A 21,251-nucleotide genomic window follows, 5' to 3' on the forward strand; every position below is an offset into this window, starting at 1 on the left:
TTAAAAGCTAGCACCTCCCCCCTTGCAAGGAGACTCTGCAGAGGTCTCTCTTCCATAAGACCCCGCAGGACCGGCACCCACTTGCCCTCCTGCCCACTAGGACTGAGTAGGGTTGAGTCCCAAAATAGCCCAGCCGGGGGCGCGCTGGGCCTGCTGAGGGAGGGATGGACCTATATCCCAAACAGCCAGAAGACCCGGTCAGCATGTAGCAGCAAAAGTCAGCTGGGTGTGTGTGGAAGTGACCCCGAGGGCACTTGATCAAGGGGCTACAGTGTCAGGTCAGATGCGGAAGAGTTTATTGACTTGGAAGTCCCCTCCTGGAATTCAGGACTTCACACCCTGGCAAGGACCCCAGGAGACCGAGCAGAGTTGCTGTTAGCCAGGCTCTTAGAATGGAAAAAGTGAGAGCCTCTGCCGGGTGAGAACAAAATGCTGATATTCCCATGGGAGATGGTGGAAGATGGGATTCAAAGGTCAGGGAAGTGGATATGCTTGGGTAGATGTGCTATATAAGTCCAGAAAAGCCACCAAATTATCTCCCGTGGAAAAGCAGAGAATACAGCGTTACCAAGGCCATAAAGAATACGCCAGTGGGAGGACTCAGCATCCCTAAGAAGCTCGGGTGGCCTCCTCCATAGAAGATGCTGTCACAGGCCTCCTAACAGCACTGGGGATGGTAGAACCCCGAAATCATAGCGGCCATGAGACAACAGTTACCCGTGACGTGGACACACTTCTCTTCGTGAGTGGTAGGGTGGAGGGGCAGTCAGGATGGCCTGACCCACAGAGAATTAAGGAGCTGGTCATAAAATATGGTGTCCCTGGGGCCAAACTAAATGGGCCACAAACGAGGGACGCTCAATCTGCCCCATCAAACTACTTCAAGGATGGACCATTAGAACACTGAGAGATTCCCCCAATAAAAAGTCACCATCCCTTTCCCAGTGGCTTCCCAGGAGACCCATCTCTGACACATGACATCTAAATGTAACATGATCCTAGATTTGGGGGAGGGGGGGTTGCTATAAAGAACAACATTGGAATAACTGGTAAAAATTGAATATAAGAATATATCCATTGTATATGCTGTAAGAGATGATAGCATTGTATCAAAGGTACAATTCTGAATGGGGTTGTCATTCTGTGTTTATGTAACAAGATACCCATATTCTTAGGGGATACATATGGAAGTATTTAAGAGTAAAGGGGACTGGGTGATTCTGATGTGTCCATGAAGGTTCATCACTTGTAACAAGTGTCCCACTCTCCCACTCTGCTGGGGGATATTGGTAGTGGGCAAGGCTGTGTGGCTGGGGGAGGGGGAGGAGGCGGGGGGGGGGTGCAGTATACAGGAAATTTCTTGGCTTCTGCCCAGTTATCTGCAACATGCACTCAAATGGCTCAGTAATAATGATACTGATACATAGAGAATGAGGAGCAAATGTGACTTTCAGGATGAAGGATATGAGAGAGTTCTTTGTGTTTCAAAAGATTTCAAAATAAAATATTTTAAAAATAAAAATAAAGCATAGACTTTGGAAAACGGGTAGTTAGAACCTAGTCAGACAACTTACAAGCTGTGTGACCTTGGGCAAATTTTTTCAACTCTCTGAGCCTCTATGTTCTTATCTAGAAAAGAAGGCTTATGACCTCTGCCCACCCAGCCTACCTCTAGGTGTTACAGCAGAAGTCAGATAAAGGCAGGGAAGGGCCCTTAATGCGCAGGTGTGATAAGCAACTTTCTCCAGAGAAACTGAACAGTGAAAATGAACACATAAAGGGAAACCTCATTTTAAGTGGAGTCAGGAGACCAGAAGGGGGCGCTCTCACACACCTCAAGTACCACCGTAATTCAGTCATAGGAAAGACAGTCTTTCAACAGACCCCAACAAGAAGCATCAACAGGAAAAAACTGCCGATGACAGGCCTGGACAGGAAAGATGTACATTGCACCTCTTGGAGGAAACCGACTACCCCAGCAACTAAGCCAGTCACCTGTCATCAGCCTGAATTCTTGCTTTTCTCCAATGGACTCTCATTCAAAACAACCCCTCCCAACTTCCTCCTTTTTCTCTATAAAGTAATGTTCCTCTTCTTTGTTTGTTGGACTTGCCTATGGCTTTTGCTATAGCCTGCTTGTCCCAAATTGAAATTCTCTGCTGTTCCCGAATAAAGCCATTTTACTGGTAAAATAACTGGCTGTTTTACTTTTGAGGTTAACAGAACTATAGGTTTTATAGATCTAGATTTAGAGAAAGATTTGTTTTAAGGAATCGGCTTGTGCCATTGCAGGGGCCAGCAAGTCCAATTTCTGCAGGGTAGGCTGGCCGGCTGGAAACCCAGGGAAGCATCTGCTGGTAGAGTTCCCTCTTCCTTGGGGGAGATCAGGCCTTTTTCTTTTTTCTTTTTTTTTTAATTGATATTTTTGGCTGCATTGGGTCCTTGTTGCTGCTCGCAGTCTTTCTCTAGTTGCGGCGAGCAGGGGCTATTCTTCGTTGTGGTGCACGGGGTTCTCATTGTGGTGGCTCCTCTTGTTGCGGAACACAGGCTCTAGGCGCACAGGCTCAGTAGTTGCAGCATGCAGGCTCAGTAGTTGCAGCACGCAGGCTCTAGAGCGCAGGCTCAGTAGTGTGGCGCATGGGCTTAGTTGCTCCGCAGCATGTGGGATCTTCTCGGACCAGGGCTCGAACCCGTGTCCCCTGTATTGGCAGGCGGATTCTTAACCACTGTGCCACCAAGGAAGTCCCCAGGCTTTTTTCTATTCATGTCTTCACCTGATTGGATGAGGCCCACCCTCATTATAGAGAGTAATCTGCTTTCCTTGAAGTTTACTGATTTAAATGTTGATCTCATCTCAAAAATACCTTCAAAAAAAGATCTAGAAGACTGTTTGACCAAATATCTGAATACCATGGTCCTAGCCAAGTTGATACAAAATTAATCATCACAACAGAGAAGGGGGTCTGCTTCTGTCCCACCTTGGAGATGTTTGCCTTCTGTGTTACAGAGGAAGCCAGTGGGAGCTGCCTGGGAGTTTCATTTTCATGGTCCTGGACACAAGAGTTGCACGTCTGTCTCCCCTCTGGCCTGCGTGCTCCTGGGCCTGTTTTCCTTCCTTGCTGGGTGGGGTAAGTGCCCGATGAAACCTGGCAGGTGTCCATGTGTGTGCTGAGGAACTGGGCACACAGACACAGACCTCTTGGGACCTGTGTTTGCTCGGTGGCAGAACTAAAACCCAAGTGGCTGAGCCCTTGCCTTGCTGTGTGTCCCTGAACAAGTCAGCGCCCTCTCTGGGTCTCTTTCTCCTCGCTGTTCTCATTAACTCTGAGTTCCCAGGCCATTGGGAACAGGGAGAAGGGGAAAGAGCCTCAAAAGATGACCTCTGAGAAAATAATCTAAAAAAACTATATATAGATATAACTGAATCACTTTGCTGTATACCTGAAGCTAACACAATATTGTAAATCAGCTATACTTCAATTAAAAAAAAAGAAAAAAAAAAAAAAAAAAGAAAAAAGATGACCCTTGGCCCCCTATGAAGTTATTTGCTTAACAAACACTTTACAGCTCTAGCCATGTGCCAGGTCCTGTTCTAAGCACTTTGCAAGTCTTTAATCCTTGCATTAAGCCTGTGAGACAGGTACCATTATTATCCCCATTTTATAGAGGGGGAAATCAAGGCACGAAAAGGACTGGCAATGTGCTCAAGGACACAGATGTCGCATGTATCAAGCCCTCATAGTCCAGCTCCAGAGGCTGCATTTTTTTTTTTTTTTTTTTTTTTTTCAATACGCGGGCCTCTCACTGTCGTGGCCTCTCCCGTTGCGGAGCACAGGCTCCGGACGCGCAGGCTCAGCGGCCATTGCTCACGGGCCCAGCCGCTCCGCGGCATGTGGGATCTTCCCGGACCGGGGCACGAACTCGTGTCCCCTGCATCGGCAGGCAGACTCTCAACCACTGCGCCACCAGGGAAGCCCTGGAGGCTGCATTTTTAACCGTCAGTATTCCTTGAGAGCAGCTGAAAGGCTGATCTTCACAGCTTGGGGGAGGGCAAAACCCTGGATTGAGGCAGCCGGCTTGGGAAGTTTCTGTGAGTTTCCTTTTCCCCAGACATGAGTTTCGGTTTCAGTCTCCGGGCATAGGAGTTCCTCATTCTCTTCTGCCTCCAGCTCTGCCATTAGCTGTCATCTCAGCAGCCAGCCAGAGCAATGGGAAACTGGGAGTCCCATCTCTACGAACGGCCTGCCCAGAAACTGGGTGAGTTTACCCAGGACAACCTGAGGCCCTTTGAAGACTGTCAGAAACAGATCGACCAGACCGTGGACACCATCTGTGCAGTCCTGCAGGAAGCTGAGCAGTTCCCCCTGGTGACCGGCGTGGCCAAAGTGAGTAGAAGGCTGGGGTCAGGGCTTCTGGGACCCAGAAGGCAGAGCTACTTGGTGCTGAGCACCTACCGTGTGCCGGGCCCTTGGCACACAAGAGACCATCTTGTCTAGCCCCACACTCAAGTGAGATGGTGGAATATGGTGTAGAGTTTAAGAGTACAGGTTGGGGAGCCGGTTCTACCCCTTACTACTATGTGACGCAGGGCAGGTTGTTTAACCTCTCTGTGCCTCGGTATCTGAATTTGTAAAATGGGAGAGAAATAATACTCATTGCAAAGCGTTATGAGGCTTAAGCCCATAATGTTCTTGCACAGGGCTTGGTACAAAGTTAGTGCAGTAAATTAGCTGTGGTTACTTTTATTGTTTTTATTCTCCCCATTTTACAGAGGAGTAAACTGAGTCTACAAGACTTCAGTAAAACTACCCAAGGATGCTCTGTGTCTTCTCAACAGCAAGGGGTGGGGAGCTGTCATCAGTTAGAAATATTTGGTGCTATGGGCACAAACCCCAGGGTTGAGCCTGAAGATTCTGGACCTTTGGGGAAGAAAGGGTGCTGGGAAGGGGCCAGGACCCTAGGGTGGGGAGGGGCTTATGGATGCCCACCACAAACCCCATGCTCTCCGGCACCGAAATCCCACTTCTCTGTAGTCACAGTGCTTTCTGGCCTCTGCCCTCACACACACCCACTAGCCCTAGCAGTAAAGATACCTGGACACTTGGTGTCTCCTACTTTGGCCCAGATGAGGAAACTGAAGCGTGGAGAAGTTATTTAATAGTTGGCATCTGACCTGGGATTTTAAGCCCAGGTAATCTGTTTGGGAGCATGCACCCTTAACCACTATACCATCCTACCTCTCAATATTGTTAACTTTTTTCTAATTAAAATATTAATCATACATACAAAAAGTGCACTGATCTAAGTGTACAGCCTGATGGATTGCCACAAACAACATACATGTGTAACCTACACCCAGATCAAGAAATAAAATATTCCCACCCCCGACCCAAGAGCCCCTGAACCCCCCATCCAGTCGCTACCCCCAGCCCCAGGCAACCACTCTCCTGACTTCTGACAGCATAGCATAGATTAGTTTTGCCTATTTTTAAACTTTGTATAGAGTGACCAACCATCCCAGTTTGCCTGGGACTGAAGGGTTTTCTGGGACATGGGCCTCTTGGTGCTAAAACTGAGCATGTCCAGGGTAAACCAGACAGGTTGGTCACCCTGTATAAAAGAAATCATGCACTGTGTGGCTTTAGTGTGTGGGGTTTTTTGACCCATCTGTTGACGAAATTTATGTTGTTGTGTGCAGCTGTTGTTTATCATTTCATTGCTGTCATGTGTTCCCTGTATGAATACACCACATTTGTCCATTCTACTGCTGATGGCCGTTCGAGTTGCCTCCAGTTTGGGGCTCGTAGGAAAAGTGCTGCTATGGGGCTTCCCTGGTGGTACAGTGGTTGAGAATCCGCCTGCCAATGCAGGGGACATGGGTTCAAGCCCTGGTCCGGGAAGCTCCCACATGCCGTGGAGCAACTAAGCCCGTGTGCCACAACGACTGAGCCTGTGCTCTAGAGCCCGTGAGCCACAACTACTGAGCCCACGTGCCACAGCTACTGAAGCCCACGTGCCTAGAGCATGTGCTGCACAATGAGAGAAGCTACCGCAATGAGAAGCTGGTGCACCACAACGAAGAGTAGCCCCCGTTCGCCGCAACTAGAGAAAGCCCCCGTGCGCAGCAACAAAGACCCAACACAGCCAAAAATAATAAATAAATAATACAATAAATAAATTTATTTTTTTAAAAAGTGCTGCTATGGGTATCCTGATTCAGTTCTTTGGGTGGACAAATGAACATCTGCCACTCCGCTTTTAGACTATGTTGACATCTGGGGCTTTTGCTTGAGGTGAGAGATATTTCTGCCTGTCGGGGTGCCCTGCGACCCCAAAGGGTTCAGAGTCTCACATCCACTTCTCTGTTGCTGGCAGAGTGGCTCCTATGGCCGGAGAACGGTCTTGAGGGGCAACTCCGATGGTACCCTCGTCATCTTCATCGGTGGCCTTGAAAAATTCCAGGATCAGAAAAAAAGCCAACATGACTTCCTCAGCAAAATCTGGGCACAGTTGAAACGCTGTGAGCTCACGATGAAGCTGGCAGCCAAGATGGAGATCCAGAGCATCTGTGGCAAGCTCACCATCCAGCTGTCCACAGAACAGCAGAGCATCACTTTTGAGATGCTGCCCGCCTTCAACGCTCTGGGTGAGCCCCGCTGTGTGTGGGGGGGGGGGGTGTGTGTAGGTTCAGGTCTGGAGGGGCTTTTGTCAAGAGAGCAAAGCCAGAAAAAGGGGTGGTAGATAGCCTGGCATCTGAATAAATACCCCTGGTGCTTTCCAAAATGAGGGACCGTAGACTTTCCCTCCTTCCTCTCTTTCCCTCTCTCTCTTCCTTCCTTTCTTTCTTTCCTTTCTTTCTTTTCTCACTGTGTGGCATGCAGGATCTTAGTTCCCCTACCAGAGATGGAACCTGCACCCCCCGCAGTGGAAGTGCAGAGTCTTAACCACTGGACCACCAGGAAAGTCCCGAGAGACCGTTGACTTTCGAAAGAGGAGATTCCTCCTACCCTGAGCTTACTCTCTTCTGTAGAATTTCTCCCTTATCTCCTAGTTGACTTTGGAGGAAATGTTCTAGACTCTGGAGATCTTCCATGGGCAACTGTTTGGATGGATGGATGGATGGTTGACTGGATAGATGGATGGATGGTTGATTGAATGGGTGAGACTAAGCGTCGTTACAGCTTAGTCTCAAGCATAGGTACATATATTATCACAAACTTAAATACCAGAGCTGGAATTCAACCCCTCATTAAACAAGTGAGGGGCTTCCCTGGTGGCGCAGTTGTTGAGAGTCCGCCTGCCGATGCAGGGGACGCGGGTTCGTGCCCCGGTCCGGGAAGGTCCCACATGCCGCGGAGCGGCTGGGCCCGTCGTGAGCCATGGCCGCTGAGCCTGCACGTCCGGAGCCTGTGCTCCGCAACGGGAGAGGTCACAACAGTGAGAGGCCCACGTACCACAAAAAACAAACAAACAAAAAAAACAAGTGAGGAAGCAGAACGAAATGAATGTGTCCAGGGCCACACAGCCAGTTACTGACAGAACTAGAATAAAAGCCCAGGTCTTTTAAGCCCCAGGCCCAGGGCCTTCAAGGTGGACACACACACACACACACACACACACACACACACACACACACCCTGACGACTTACATTCACAGAAAGGTGACCTAGTGCAGAGAAAAATGCACCAGTTTGCAAGGTAGGCAGCCTTGAATTCTCATCCTGGTCTTGCTACTAACCCACTTCTGCCAACTGTAAGATCAAAGCTAGAAACAGCTAACTTGCAGGACCTTTAGGATGATAAGGGTTGAGTATACGTGCCTGACTCAAAGGAAGGCTGGAGTCAAGGTGAAGAGACAGCGTGTGACTCAGAATTCCTAGGAAATCCTATGTTCTGTCCTCTGGTTCAGAGCACGGTGGCTGGAGATTAGGCCAGAGCGCCCTCTGCTGGCTGCACTCCATCTCGCAAAGAACGATGTGAGAACGAGAAATCAGCTCTTCCTCACATGTAGTACCGAGAAGCTGCCACCAGATAGCGGCAGAGCTACACATTCCAAACAGATAACCTTTCCTAGACGGAAACAATAATGGTCGCTTTCTGAGAAAAGTAAACTACTGAGAAATTTTTAAATTACTTTCTGTACTAAATATTAGCCTAACTACATTTTATTATCTAGCAGGACAAGCCACCCCTCACCTTTTATGCAAATGCACCAGTCCTCTTACAGATGAAGCAATGAACGTGTGCTACCAAACCACATCCAGCCTTCTTTGTGGGCTCACCCAGGCCAGGTTCCATGAAAACCAAAAGTTCTGTTTCTGTTTCACACCAGGCTTAAGTGAGAAGCCCAGCCTCTGCACCTATCGAGAGCTCAAAAGATCCTTGGATATGGTGAAAGCCAGCCCCGGTTAGTTCTCGATCTGCTTCACTGAACTCCAGGAGAAGTTTTTTAGCAACCATCCCAGCAAGCTGAAGGATTTGATCCTCTTGGTAAAGTACTGGTGTCAAAAGGTAAACTTCAAATTGCATGTCTATTGCTATTATCCGTTTCCCTTTTACTGAGATAACTCACGTTCGGTAAAGTACAACAATGTTAAGAATACAGCTCAGGGATTTACTGGTGGTCCCATGGTTAAGATGCTGTCCTCGCAGTGCAGGGGGTGCTGGTTCCAAACCTGGTGGGAGAACGAAGATCCCACATGCCGTGTGGGCAAAGAAAAAAAAAAAAGAATACAGCTCAATGTGTTTTTATAGCCTTTCAGGCAACACCCAGATCAAAATAGGGCACATTTCCTGCACTCCAGCAGGATGCACACTCCCAGTCCATGCTTCCCCCAAACAAACCACTATACTAGAATCTGGTACCACAAATTAGTTTTGCTTGTTTTTAAACTTGATGTTAATGGAATCATACTGCATGTACTTCGTGTTTGCCATCTTCTGCTCAATATTATGCCTGAGAGATTTGTCTGTGTTGTTGCAGGGAGTAGTGGTTCTTCATTGTTTTGTACTATTCCATTGCATTAATACACTGTACATGGATGCATTCTACTGCTGAGGGACATGTGGGTCATTCCCAAATTGGGGCTGTTATGAATTAGGTTACAGTGGATATTCCCCTACGTGTCTTTTTGTGAATTTAAGCAGTCATTCCTCTTGGGTAAATATGCAGGAGTGAGACTGCTGTGCTATAAGGTATACTTTATATATGTGTGTGTGTGTCTGTATAGATATATACATATATACACACACACATATACCTTATATATATACACACATTACATATATACATTATATATACCTTATCTGTGTATATATACATATATGAATATATATGTATATGTGTATACATATACACATGCATATATGAATAAATTTGTGGAATATATATATATATATATATATATATATAACTTTAGTAAATACACCCAAATAGTTTTCCCAAATGGTTGTACCAAATCCCACTCCTGTCCGCCGTGTATGACAATTTCAGGTGCTCCACATTCTTATCAACACTTGTTGTCAGTCCATCGAATTTTAGCCATGATATCATTTCAATCATTGACAGGGGACATTGACTTCCTATAGACTTCTAGTTTCTTTTTTTTTTTTTTTGCAGTACGCGGGCCTCTCACTGCTGTGGCCTCTCCCGTTGCGGAGCACAGGCTCCGGACGCGCAGGCTCAGCGGCCATGGCTCACTGGCCCAGCTGCTCCGCGGCATGTGGGATCTTCCCAGACCGGGGCACGAACCCGCGTCCCCTGCATCGGCAGGCGGACTCTCAACCACTGCACCACCAGGGAAGCCTCGACTTCTAGTTTCTTGATTTCAGACCCCTGGCATGGGCGGAACTGCGTTCCAAATTATCTGCTACACTTTTCTCCTTCCACAGTGCCAGGAAAAGCTGAAGGATTCATCCCTGCTGCCCCTGTATGCTCTGGAGCTGCTTACGGTCTATGCCTGGGAACAGGGGTGTGGAGCAGAAGACTTTGACATAACTGAGGCATCAGGACTGTTCTGGAGCTTATCAGGAAGCAGGAGCAGCTATGTGTCTACTGGACAGTCAACTACAACTTTGAGGATAAGACTGTCCGCAACATCCTGCTGGGCCACCTCCGATCCCCGAGGTACCAAGCTTCCCACGGCCCTCTCTCCTTACCTCTTTATGTACATGCCAGGCTGTACCCCCTTAGAATGAGGGTGCATCCCTGTCTTTCCCAGCCAAGCATGCACCAAAAGAATGCCAGCAGCAGTGGGTAGGGAGGCAAAGAGAGGTCTGTCTGAAAGAGGGACGCTTCGATGCTTTTCACATTCTAAACCATTGTCACATTTTGTCCCAAAGCAAACACTTCCCCTCATAGAAGGAAGGGGCAAAGAGAGGAGGGGTCAGCAGAAAGAGGAGACCGTTTTATTAGGTTATGAATGGGACATGCCTGTAAAGCGGAGAACACTAGACACAGAGAACACCAGGACCAGAGAGGCTAGACATTTAGACAGAGCACTTCAGCAATTGGGAGGAACTGCAGGAGGTAAAAATCTAGGTTTCCAGATGCCCAGTCCAGGCCTCTTTCCCCCAAGATGATTTCTTCTCCCAACTGATTTTTTTTAATCAAATTCATAGGCCAGTAATCTTGGATCCAACTGACCCAACCAGTAATGTGAGCGAAGATAACACCTGCTGGCAGCTGCTAAAACAAGAAGCTCAAACCGGGTTATCTTCTCTCAGGCTGAACGAGTCACCTGGACTGTCCTGGAATGTTCTGGTGAGAGGGCTTTCAATATAGGGCGTGTCCTGCTGCAGGCAGGGCCCTCCCGATACTCAGACTGCAGTCTTATCCAAGATCACCGTGAGTTGGTTTCCCAGAGGTGCCATGACAAAGCACCATGCACTGGTGGCTTAAAGCAACAGAAATTTACTCTTTCACAGTTTGGGGGGCTAGGAATCCAAGATCAGGATGTGGACAGGGCCATGCTCCCTCTGAAGGCTCTAGGGAAATGTCCTTCCTCACGTCTTCCAGCTTCTGGTGGCCGTTCGCGGTCCGTGGCTTGTGGCAGCAACACTCCAATCTCTGCCTCTGTTGTCACATGGCCTTCTCTTGTGTGTCTTCACAATGTCCTCCCTCCAGGCATGTCTGTCTCTGTGTCTCTCTCCTCTTCTTATAAGGACACCAGCCGTACTGGATTAGGGACCACAGTAATGACCTCGTCTTAACTTGATTACCTGTTTGCAAAGACCCTATTTCCATATAAGGTCACATTCATAGGGCCTAGAGGTTGGGACTTCAACATATCTTTTAGGGGGACACAATTCAGTCTATAACACACCATTAGGGACCTCCCCTTCCATTAAAATGATAGTAATGTGCAAAATTGAACAAAGAGAAAAGGCGGGCACCTGCAGATGAGAGATTTCAATTAGTTTCTGCAAGAGAGAAAGCAGGTGAGAAGGTGGTGACAGATGAAATGGAGCAGAGCCCAAGAGACGTGGGTGGCAGTCACCCCTGCGGATGCTGGGACAACCTCTGAGCTCTACTGAAGCAGGCGTTGGGGGCGAGAGCGAGAAGTGAGGCTGCAAATGGGAGAACTAATGAAGGGCCAGATGCATTGGGTTTTCCCCTCCCATCCCCCAAAGGAGAAGCACATCTATCAACACAAATTTGATTATATCTGCAAAGTCCCATTTTCCATACAGAGTAACATAGTCATAGAGCAGGACGTGGACTTTGGGTGGTGGGGGTGGATATCACTATTCTCCCTCCCACTAGCAAGAAGTAGGCTGCCTCTGCAGACTGAGGCCTGACCAGAGCATGCAGAACAGGGAAGAAAAGATGCTCAGGTGAGGTGTCATGACCTGTGGTCCATGGAGCGCACCCCATCTGATGTTTTCTACTGAAGAGGAGAGAACTTCACTTTTATGCAGATGTCAGACCCCATTTAGACATCAGAATATGGTTTCCTTCCAAAAGTGACCACAGGTACAAGGGAGTGAGCAGGTCCCACCCTCCACGGTCCCATTGGATTAGAGAACAGGTAACTGTCCCTTCAGACTGAACACACAGCCCCTCTGACTCCAGGACGGCCCTTCTCTTCAACACACTTAGACGGAACAGCATCCCCTGGTGTGGAGGGTTGAATAGTGTCCCGCAAAATTCATGTCCACCCGGATCCTCAGAATGTGACCTTCTTTGGAAGTAGGGTCTTTGCAGGTATTACCAGTTAAGAGGTCATCCTGGATCAGTGTGGACCCTGAATCCAATGACTGGCGCCCTTATAAGGAGACACACAGGGACACAGACACAGAAGGGAAAAAGCCACGTGACAAGAGAGGCAGGGGTCAGAGTGATGCAGCCACAAGCCAGGGAAGGCCGTGGACTGCCAGAAGCTGGAAGACACAGGAAGGATTTCCCCTAGAGCCTTGGAGGGAGCACGGCCCTGCCTACACTTCGACTGCAGACGTCTAGAAATGTGATTTGTTACGGCCATTCAGGGAAACCAATCCACCGGGGCACAGGGTGTTTAACAGAGGCTGATAGAACCTTGAAAAAGGAATAATGTGATCATCAGAAGTCAAAAATACCTGTAATAAATGGGAAAATAAGGAAGGAACAGAGCAGTACGAGAAGCCAAGAGGTGCCGGCCATTTGTGGACGGTCCCAGAACAGAAAGTGGAAACTAGACAGTAATTTGGAGCCAGGTCTTCACAGACCTGTTGGGAGAAGGATCCAGATCCCTTCTAGAGGGTAAAAGGAGCAACTAGGAGAGGTTCTGTTTCTGGGGGATCTTGGGTACCACCCGAAACTCTCAGGTATGCTCTTGGGATATGTCAATGCAAGAACTCAGGATGACAAAGGTAGCAGCAGGAGAGTTGAGAGCAGGAGGGAGAGATGGGGGAGCAGGACAGGCAGGGGAGGAAGCAGGGGTGGGGGACAGGCGGCTGGCAGGGGGCGTCTCACAGCGGGCTCCTTCCACAGCCTGCGCCGCTCTACATGACCCCAGGCCATCTTCTAGACAAGTTCATCAAGGACCTTCTCCAGCCCAACAGGACTTTCCTAGATCAGATCAAGAAAGCTGTTGACATCATCTGTAAGTTTCTTAAAGAAAATTGCTTTCGACATTCAACTACAAAGTGTCAGAAGATTGTCAAGGTGAGCAATGGCCTTTCTCTTTGTTACTGGCGGGGACTAAGCCGTTCCTGTAACTCTGCAATGCTCGTGACCACTGGAAATGTGAGGACAAAGGGTGAGGGAGGGAAGCAGGGGAGATGGGCAACTAGGACCCTGGTTTTCAGTGGAGGGTGCTGATGCACTGCTTACGTCATTCGCAATAGACTTTTGGGGGGTGCACATTGTGCGGCTTGCGGCATCCTAGTTCCCCGACCAGGGACTGAGCCCGGCCCACGGCAGTGAAAGTGCCGAGTTCTAATCACAGTAGACTTCTGATTCTGTGTTAACCTCCGCGAGCTGCTGGCAACGCTTGCCGGTGCTTGGCTTGTGGTGCCTCACTCCAATCTCTGCCTCCCTCTCCCCGTCCCTTCTCCTCTGGGTCTTTCTTCTCTTCCCTTCTAAGAACACTTGTCATTGGATTTAGGGCCCGCAGAACCCGAACTTCATTACATCTATAAAGACCCTTTTTCCAGATAACATCTCTTTTGGGGGGGCCACCATTCAAACCACAGCAGATTCTAAGCTCCATGTGTATTAAAACAAAAAGTGACAGTCTTCCTAATTTCAATTCATCCCATCAACTGAGCTAGAGATTCAGCAGATGGGGCCATTCTTGTCCAAGACTCCAAGGTCACGTGCTGACACACTTGCCTCCGTCTGTTGGCCACCAACCAGATAACTGTGTGTCCAGGGTCACAAGAAGGGAGGGGGAAAAGTGCTGACCTGTGAGCAAGAACATTTGCCGTGATGCAAAAAAACAGATCTGTGTGCATGCTGCCCTGGGACGGGTCTGGGGACCAGTACCGATGTCCCACGCGCCATGAGTAAAATGTCTCATGAGGTTAATTTGAGGGAAAACAAGACTGGCTGTGTTCATGGTCAGTGAACCATTGTTGAAGCACTCATTTTGTCCTCTGCTTCCCCAGCCTCTCATTAACATGATAGTAAATAAATAAGAAACGTTAATGACACAGCAAAGAAGAAAATAGGAAGAGAGCCTTTGGCCGATAAGAAGTTGCTTTCTATCTTCCTGAAGTTGGTTGCAAGAGTTGTCTGCTGAGGTGATGGGGGAGGTGCCACCTGGAGGATGCAGGGAGGGGGCTGTGGCCCGGGAGACCAGCTGCATAAATGAAGTGGCATGGACCAGGGATGAATGGAGCACCTGTGTACAGGAAGCTCCACTCCCTCCCCTCGCCTCCTAGGCCGTGTAGCCAGGCATTCACTACGCATGGGTAAAATAAACATTGCTGTTGCAGAAATCAAATGAGCTTTCTGGGGAAAACCAGGAAAACATGCATGAGGGTTGATGCTCAGAGCAAATCCCACCAAGTTGTGGCATTGAGAGAGCTCCCTGCGAAGCTGGCTTCTCCCCGACTCACCCTCAAAGAAGCCCATCAGCTAAGGAGCTGTGCCTTCAGGGAGAACTTCACAAAACAGACAGAATGAACCTGTGTGCCTGCCTAAGCTGCCTCGTGCAGAGCTTGGCAAGCCAGGGCCAGCGAGCTAAGAGTGGTTTTACTTTTTTTTTTTGCGGTACGCGGGCCTCTCTCTGCGGTGGCCTCTCCCGTTGCGGAGCACAGGCTCCGGATGCGCAGGCTCAGCGGCCATGGCTCACGGGCCCAGCCGCTCCGCGGCATGTGGGATCTTCCCGGACTGGGACACGAACCCGTGTCCCCTAGCATCGGCAGGCAGACTCTCAACCACTGCGCCACCAGGGAAGCCCCGGTTTTACATTTTTACATAGTTGAAGAAGAAGGAGAAGAGGGGAGAGGAGGAAGAGGAAGGGGAAAAGGAGGAGGATGGGGGGGAGAAAAGTGAGGAGCGGGAAGTAGAAGCTTATGTGGCAGAGACACACGTAGCCCACAAAGCCTAAAATATGTATCAGCTAATGCTTTACGGAAAGTTTGCCGACCCCTGCATCTAAATGATGAATATTCATCCAATGGTCCCCAGATTGCAGGAGGGAAGAGATGACGTCAGGCTTGCCTTAGTTTGATTTATTTCAGGTCACAGAAATTCAAATAAAGCTACATACTCTTTTTTGTCTGTTTGTCCAGAGTATACTGTAAATGGACATCTTGAGGACTGTATTTCATAAGATCAAGTATGCAAAGGGATCTATATAGTGTCTAACAGAGCACATTCAGCTGATATTAATACAGTGCCTTGTGTTTAAAATTTGCTCATTGCGTATTGATCCATTTGAATTTTGTTTTATCTAGGGGGAAGATTTTAGATTTTCACTATTGAGGATTTTTTTTCTCACTATGGTCTCTTTTTAAAATGTATTTATGTTTATTGAAGTACAGTTGCTGTACAATATTATATAAGTTACCGGTGTACGGTATAGTGATTCTCAATCTTTAAAGGTTATACTCCATTTATAGTTATTATAAAATATTGGCTATATACCCCATGTTGTACAATATAACCTTGTAGCTTATCTTACTGCTAATAGTGTATACCTCTTACGTCCCCACCCCTGTAGTGCCCCTCCCCACTTCCCTCTCCCCACTGTAACCACTAGTTTGTTCTCCATGTCTGTGAGTCTGTAAAGCTACGTTAGTCCTTACCAGAAACCTTTAGGAAGTTGACTTGAGAAGCGGGTCATTTATAACTAGCCCATCCATTGTTTGTGGGCAAATTCACACATCAAATGGCATGAGATGAGCCACCTTTGGAACCAGATGATTCTATTTGTTTGGAAAATGAAACACTCTGCTTCGGAATCAGCCCTAACTGGAGACTCGAACGTGGCACCGCTCCCGGCAACCTCATTAATTAGCCCAACGGGCGCCAGCCCATGGGGGTGAGGGCTCAGGCTCTAGAAAATGCTGTATCTCCAGTTGCCTTTGCTTCCCTGGGTGGGGGGGGAGGGGTCAACCGCCAAAGGCACGGCTCTGAAGAGCGGCTCCGATGCCGACCTTGTTGTGTTCGCGGACCCGCTGAAAAGCTACACCTCCCAGAAAAACGACAGATGCAACATCATCAAGGAAATCCATAAGCAACCGGAAGCCTGTCAGCAGGAGAAGGATTTTGAAGTGAAGTTTGAGATTTCAAAATGGAAGGCTCCCCGGTGCTGAGCTTAACTCTGAAATCCAAAGTCCTCAACGAAAGTGTTGACTTTGATGTGCTGCCTGCATTTAATGCCCTAGGTAAGACTCCTAAGATTTGAGCTTCTGGAGGAGGAAGAGGGATTCTGGTGTGATGGGGGGAGGTGGGGGAGCGGGAAGTCACGTGACTTACTGATCGGACCTGGTCCAGTGCCCCAACAGGTGGCATTCATAATGACAGCAATACCTTACACCTGTATACATTTTCATTCTCATTTATTTTAATCCTACGACGGCCAGAACCCACATCTTATACTCCCATGGTGTCATTCACAACATCTATCAAAGAATGGGGTACACGGGAATTCAGTACACATTTATAGATAAAATGCCTCAAGTAGTAGGGAAGGAAATGAAAAAACAGACTGTGGGAGAAATTCTGAGGCAAAGACAGGAAATCTGGGTGTTCGCCTTCCATCTTAGGCAAAAACTCCTTTAGAAATTCAATTCATGAGTGACAGATACACAATGGTGTATTAAAGAAACCAAGGAAGGGCTTCCCTGGTGGCGCAGTGGTTGAGAGTCCGCCTGTCGATGCAGGGGACACGGGTTCGTGCCCCGGTCCGGGAGGATCCAACATGCCACGGAGCGGCTGGGCCCGTGAGCCATGGCCGCTGAGCCTGCGCGTCCGGAGCCTGTGCTCCGCAACGGGAGAGGCCACAACAGTGAGAGGCCCGCGTACCGCCAAAAAAAAAAACAAACCAAGGCTATTTCAGGCATTTTCCAAATCAAAATCAAGAAGACTCTGGTACCTTCCCTCTGAATGGTTCTTAGGGTCTTTAGAGAGGAAATGACAGTATATAGATAGGGGGTCAGCTAACTTTTTAAATAAAAGGCAAGATAGCAAATATTTTCAGCTTTAAGGACCATAAGGTATCTGTCACAACTGCTCAAGTCTGCCTTTGTAGCTTGAAAACAGCCATAGACGATACATTAATAAGTGGGCGTGACTGTGTTCCGATGAAACTTTATTTACAAAAACAAGCAGGCGGCCAGATTTAGTCTGGGGGCCAGAGTTGGCAAACTTCAGATCAGCACTGTCTAGAAGGCCTTTCTGGGATAACGAAAATGTCCTCTATCTGTGTTCTGTATCTATTGAGAGCTTGAAATGTTGCCAGTACGAGTAAGGAACTAAATTTCTCATTTGATTTTCCTTTAATGAGTTTGAATGCAAATAGCCACCTTGGCTGATGGCTACCCTGTTGGACAGTGCAGGTCTAGATAAACGCTTTAATAATAAATACCACCTATACTCATATAAACCATGTAACTTTTAATATGTCATTACTCTGGAGATGCCCCCGATATCTTAGACATCAGTAATTCACATACACTAATAGAGTTCAAAATAATTTCCCAGAATTAAATTATAGTTGTCAACAGTGTTTTGAAATCTGTTACTTTCTATACAGATTAAAGCATAATGTAAATTTCTTCCGCATGTTAGGTGAACTGAAGTCTGACTCTACACCCAGCCCCAGGATCTATGCTGACCTCATCTATTTGCATAAATCCTCAGACGGCCTGGGGAGAGAATTTTCTACCTGTTTCATGGAGCTACAGTGCAATTTCGTTTGCTCCCGACACACCAAACTGAAGGATTTGATTTGCCTGACTGGTACAAATGGGTACGACAGCTCTTGTCCTGGCCACCTGGTTATTATTTTTATCAGTACTCTGTGACCATGAAACCGGCACTTGTGCTCACTGTCTCCCATGCTGGGGGCTGGACCACATTACAGAATCTTCCCATGCCTAACCCTGAGTATCTTTGTGGAGTTCCCATCACTAACCCCATTGAGATGGGTCAGATGTAAGCATCTCCTCCCAACAAAGCTGCCACACATGGTTTATTTTGCTTTTTCTCTGACATCCAAAGAATTCTGCAGGAATCCAAGTTATCGTGCCTCCAAAGGGCAGATGAAGTTGGGATTTTCATGCCTGCAAGTCACCAGCGTGGCTTATCTGCTGCTAGGTGTCCATAATTAATAGACACAGATGCTACCTCTTGGAAGGCAGGTTGAAGCGACAGGCAGCAGCAGGGGCTGCATTTTCTATACTGGTTCGCCTCCCTCCACTTCCATCCGTCTGCCACAGGGTAGTTTCTAAGTATTCTCATGACAGCAGACACCCAGCACAACAGCACCTCTTTCAGGAGATGTCTCCTTTCTGTGTCCAGCTTCCTGAAACCCGAGGAGACTGAACCCTGTGGTTTCCACGTCTACACCCAGCCCCAGGGTGCTCAGAGTGCTCAGGGCTGCAGGGTGACCTTGAGCAAGTCGCTTCACTTCCCCATGACTTCAGCATGGCGACCTCTGCCCGCTGTGTAGGGATGCTGGGGGATCAGGAGTGAATGATGTAGGTGGAATGTCTGGCCCCATAATTAGCACACAGTGGGTCTTTAGTAAATGGTACTATGTTATAACTCTAGGACGGTACATACAGCCAAAGCACAACAAAGAAGCCTGCGTGGGCTGCCTTTAAGCTGCAAAGTGACCCTTCCCAGACCAGTCCCAGCGCTGCGTCTCGAGACCTGGGTGCCCTACTGCGGCCCCAGCAGTCCTTCACGTGCACCCTCTAAGGCTCTTGCTACGCTCATTTCGCCTTCCTGCTTTAACCAGTATCGTCTGATGTTCCCACTCTTCCCTCAGTGTGGAAGCAAACTGAAGCAAAAGGGGTCTCTGCCCCCCAAATATGCCTTGGACCTGCTTACCATCTACGCCTGGGAGCAGGGGAGCGGGGCGCAGGATTTTGACACGGCTGAAGGTTTCCGGACGGTCCTGGAGTTGGTCACAAACTAGCAGCATCTCTGTGTCTTGTGGATGGTAAACTACAACTTTGATGATGAGATTGTGAGGAGCTTCCTCCCGACCCAGATCCAGAGAACCGGGTGCCCCAAACCTCAGCCCCCTCCATTTCTTAACCTGATTCCCTCCAACGCTATTTTGGTGACCTGAATTCACCTCCCGCGGGGTCCTGATCCATTATTCCTCCTGTGAAACTGAGAAGGGAATGTGCTGACCGTCAGAACCGCCCACAGTCTCCAGGGGTAAAATCCCAGGGAGGCAGGAGAAAGGTCATCAGGAGGAACAAAGAAGGAAGGACCAAGGTACCAGGTCCCTGAGTTGCTTTCATCTTTCTAGGTCAGAAGGAAAAGCATGGATTCATTAGCAGGTCTAAAAGGTGTGGAAGTTGGAAGTGTATTCCTGAGAAATAATGCTATTATTCGCTGCTGGTGTATCCTGCAGGCTGTTTATTAGATCAGGTTTTATCTCCCCTTTCCAATCTCCATCCCACAAAACCTTTATCCTTCAAGAATAGGAAGGAATCTTAGTGTATCCACTCAGCACCAGCAGCAGGGAACCAAAACAGTGGAAGCAAAAGAAAAGAGAAGAGAGAAAAGAAAGAAACATTGAGAAAGAATAGAGGAGAAAAAAAAAAGACAGCAAGATACCCTGGCTTGCCTACCATGGGTGTGACCTACTTGACAGTAGAGTTGATTAAATGATACATTATATTTCAGTTGCCCTAGCATGGAGAGATGTTTATAGAATGCCTTCATGTGTATAAGAATGAACAGCTTTCAAAACTTTTCTGACAAATATGATTTAAGTCTAGGAAATCACTTTGAACTGTATTGGTACATTTGAATTACGGACATCTAAGCTAGAAAGACACATTGTTTTATTACGAAGAGTAGAATGGGCCCCCAATTCTGAGGCCACTGGTTCTAAAAAGCATGCCTCTAATGACTTCTCATCTCTCGTTTAGGCCTGTGATCTCGGACCCAGCCGATCCTACTGGCGACGCGGGTGGAGGGGACCGTTGGTGTTGGCATCTTCTAGCAGAAGAAGCTACTGAACGGCTGTTGTCTCTCTGTTTCCGAGACGGGTCGGGTTGTCCCATACAATCGTGGAACGTGCCAGTAGGAATCATCTAAAGGAAGTGTCATCTGGAGATTACCTTGGGACAGGCCGAAATCAAAGTGCTTCCCTGCTATGGCAACTTGGGATTCACTCGGCCACAAATAACAGATAACCCAACTCAGGAGCCTAAACGACTGGGTTTTTTCTTCCCATAACAAGAAATCCTAAGGCAGGCGACCTAGGACTCGCACAACAGCTCCACTGGACTTTCCCCAGGAGCAGATCACCTCCACCGTGGCACTTGGTACTGGGGGCTGGATAGCTCTTCGTGGTAGGGGCCGTCTTGGGCAGTGTTACGTCTCTACCCACCAGATGCAGTAGCACCACCCCCGAGGGCAACAGCCAAAAATGCCTCCAGACGCGACCGAGGGTCCCCTGGGGCACACTCATGCCCAGCTCTTCCTGGCTCCGCCCTCTTTAGCCGTTCATTTGAGTCTTCATGGCACTGAGAGTGGCTAGTGCACCTCCAGGTGGCGGGTCCATGGTGAGGTTGGAGGAACAGAAAGGGGGAGGATACCCACCCAGGTATCTTATTAGAAGCTTCATCCAGCAAACTCTCTTACATTTCAAGCTGCAGCTACCTGTAACCGAAAAGTGGCTCCAGAAAGGAGGCTGAGAGTTGGGCCAGCCAGCCAAGAGTGCCTGCCACCCCTGTCCAAAGCTCCACCGCCAACCAAGATACCTGCCACCAGGTATACTTGGTTCCCCCATCAGGTTCTCTGTCAACAAGTACCCAAAACTGTCCCTGGTAGTAGTCACCTTCTCAGATACACTTCCTTCTTTCTTTTTGGTTTTTTTTTCTGTCTCTTTTAACCAATGGTTCTAACTGCTTGGATATGTATTATTCTCGCACGTATATTTCTTTCTTTCTGGACAGTGCAGTCACCAGGAAGTTGGGGAGCAGGGATACATTCTATTGTCAGTGAGATGCACTTATTCAGAAGGTGTAGATTCCTGGAATAATAATGCTGGAAGAAACTTCTAGAGACCACCAGGCAACTGCTTTTTTTTTTTTTTATGGTTAATAAACTACAAAATTTACAAACCCAA

At 48.2% G+C, this 21,251-nt stretch overlaps 1 protein-coding gene across 1 annotated transcript; it reads left to right on the forward strand.

Moving 5' to 3' along the window:
• The first annotated feature begins 1,355 nt into the window (after nucleotides 1-1,355).
• Nucleotides 1,356-21,251, forward strand: OAS2 (2'-5'-oligoadenylate synthetase 2). Its single transcript, XM_049697803.1, is given in 14 exon segments — nucleotides 1,356-3,128; nucleotides 4,170-4,385; nucleotides 6,376-6,646; nucleotides 8,333-8,511; nucleotides 9,892-9,997; nucleotides 10,000-10,126; nucleotides 10,621-10,762; nucleotides 12,971-13,144; nucleotides 16,039-16,237; nucleotides 16,240-16,317; nucleotides 17,723-17,887; nucleotides 17,890-17,903; nucleotides 18,927-19,165; nucleotides 20,047-21,251. Coding segments are annotated over 13 exon segments (2,040 nt in total). The 5' UTR covers nucleotides 1,356-3,128; nucleotides 4,170-4,208; the 3' UTR covers nucleotides 20,216-21,251.

This window comes from Orcinus orca, chromosome 15, assembly GCF_937001465.1.
Source record: "Orcinus orca chromosome 15, mOrcOrc1.1, whole genome shotgun sequence".
Taxonomy (NCBI): Eukaryota; Metazoa; Chordata; class Mammalia; order Artiodactyla; family Delphinidae; genus Orcinus; species Orcinus orca.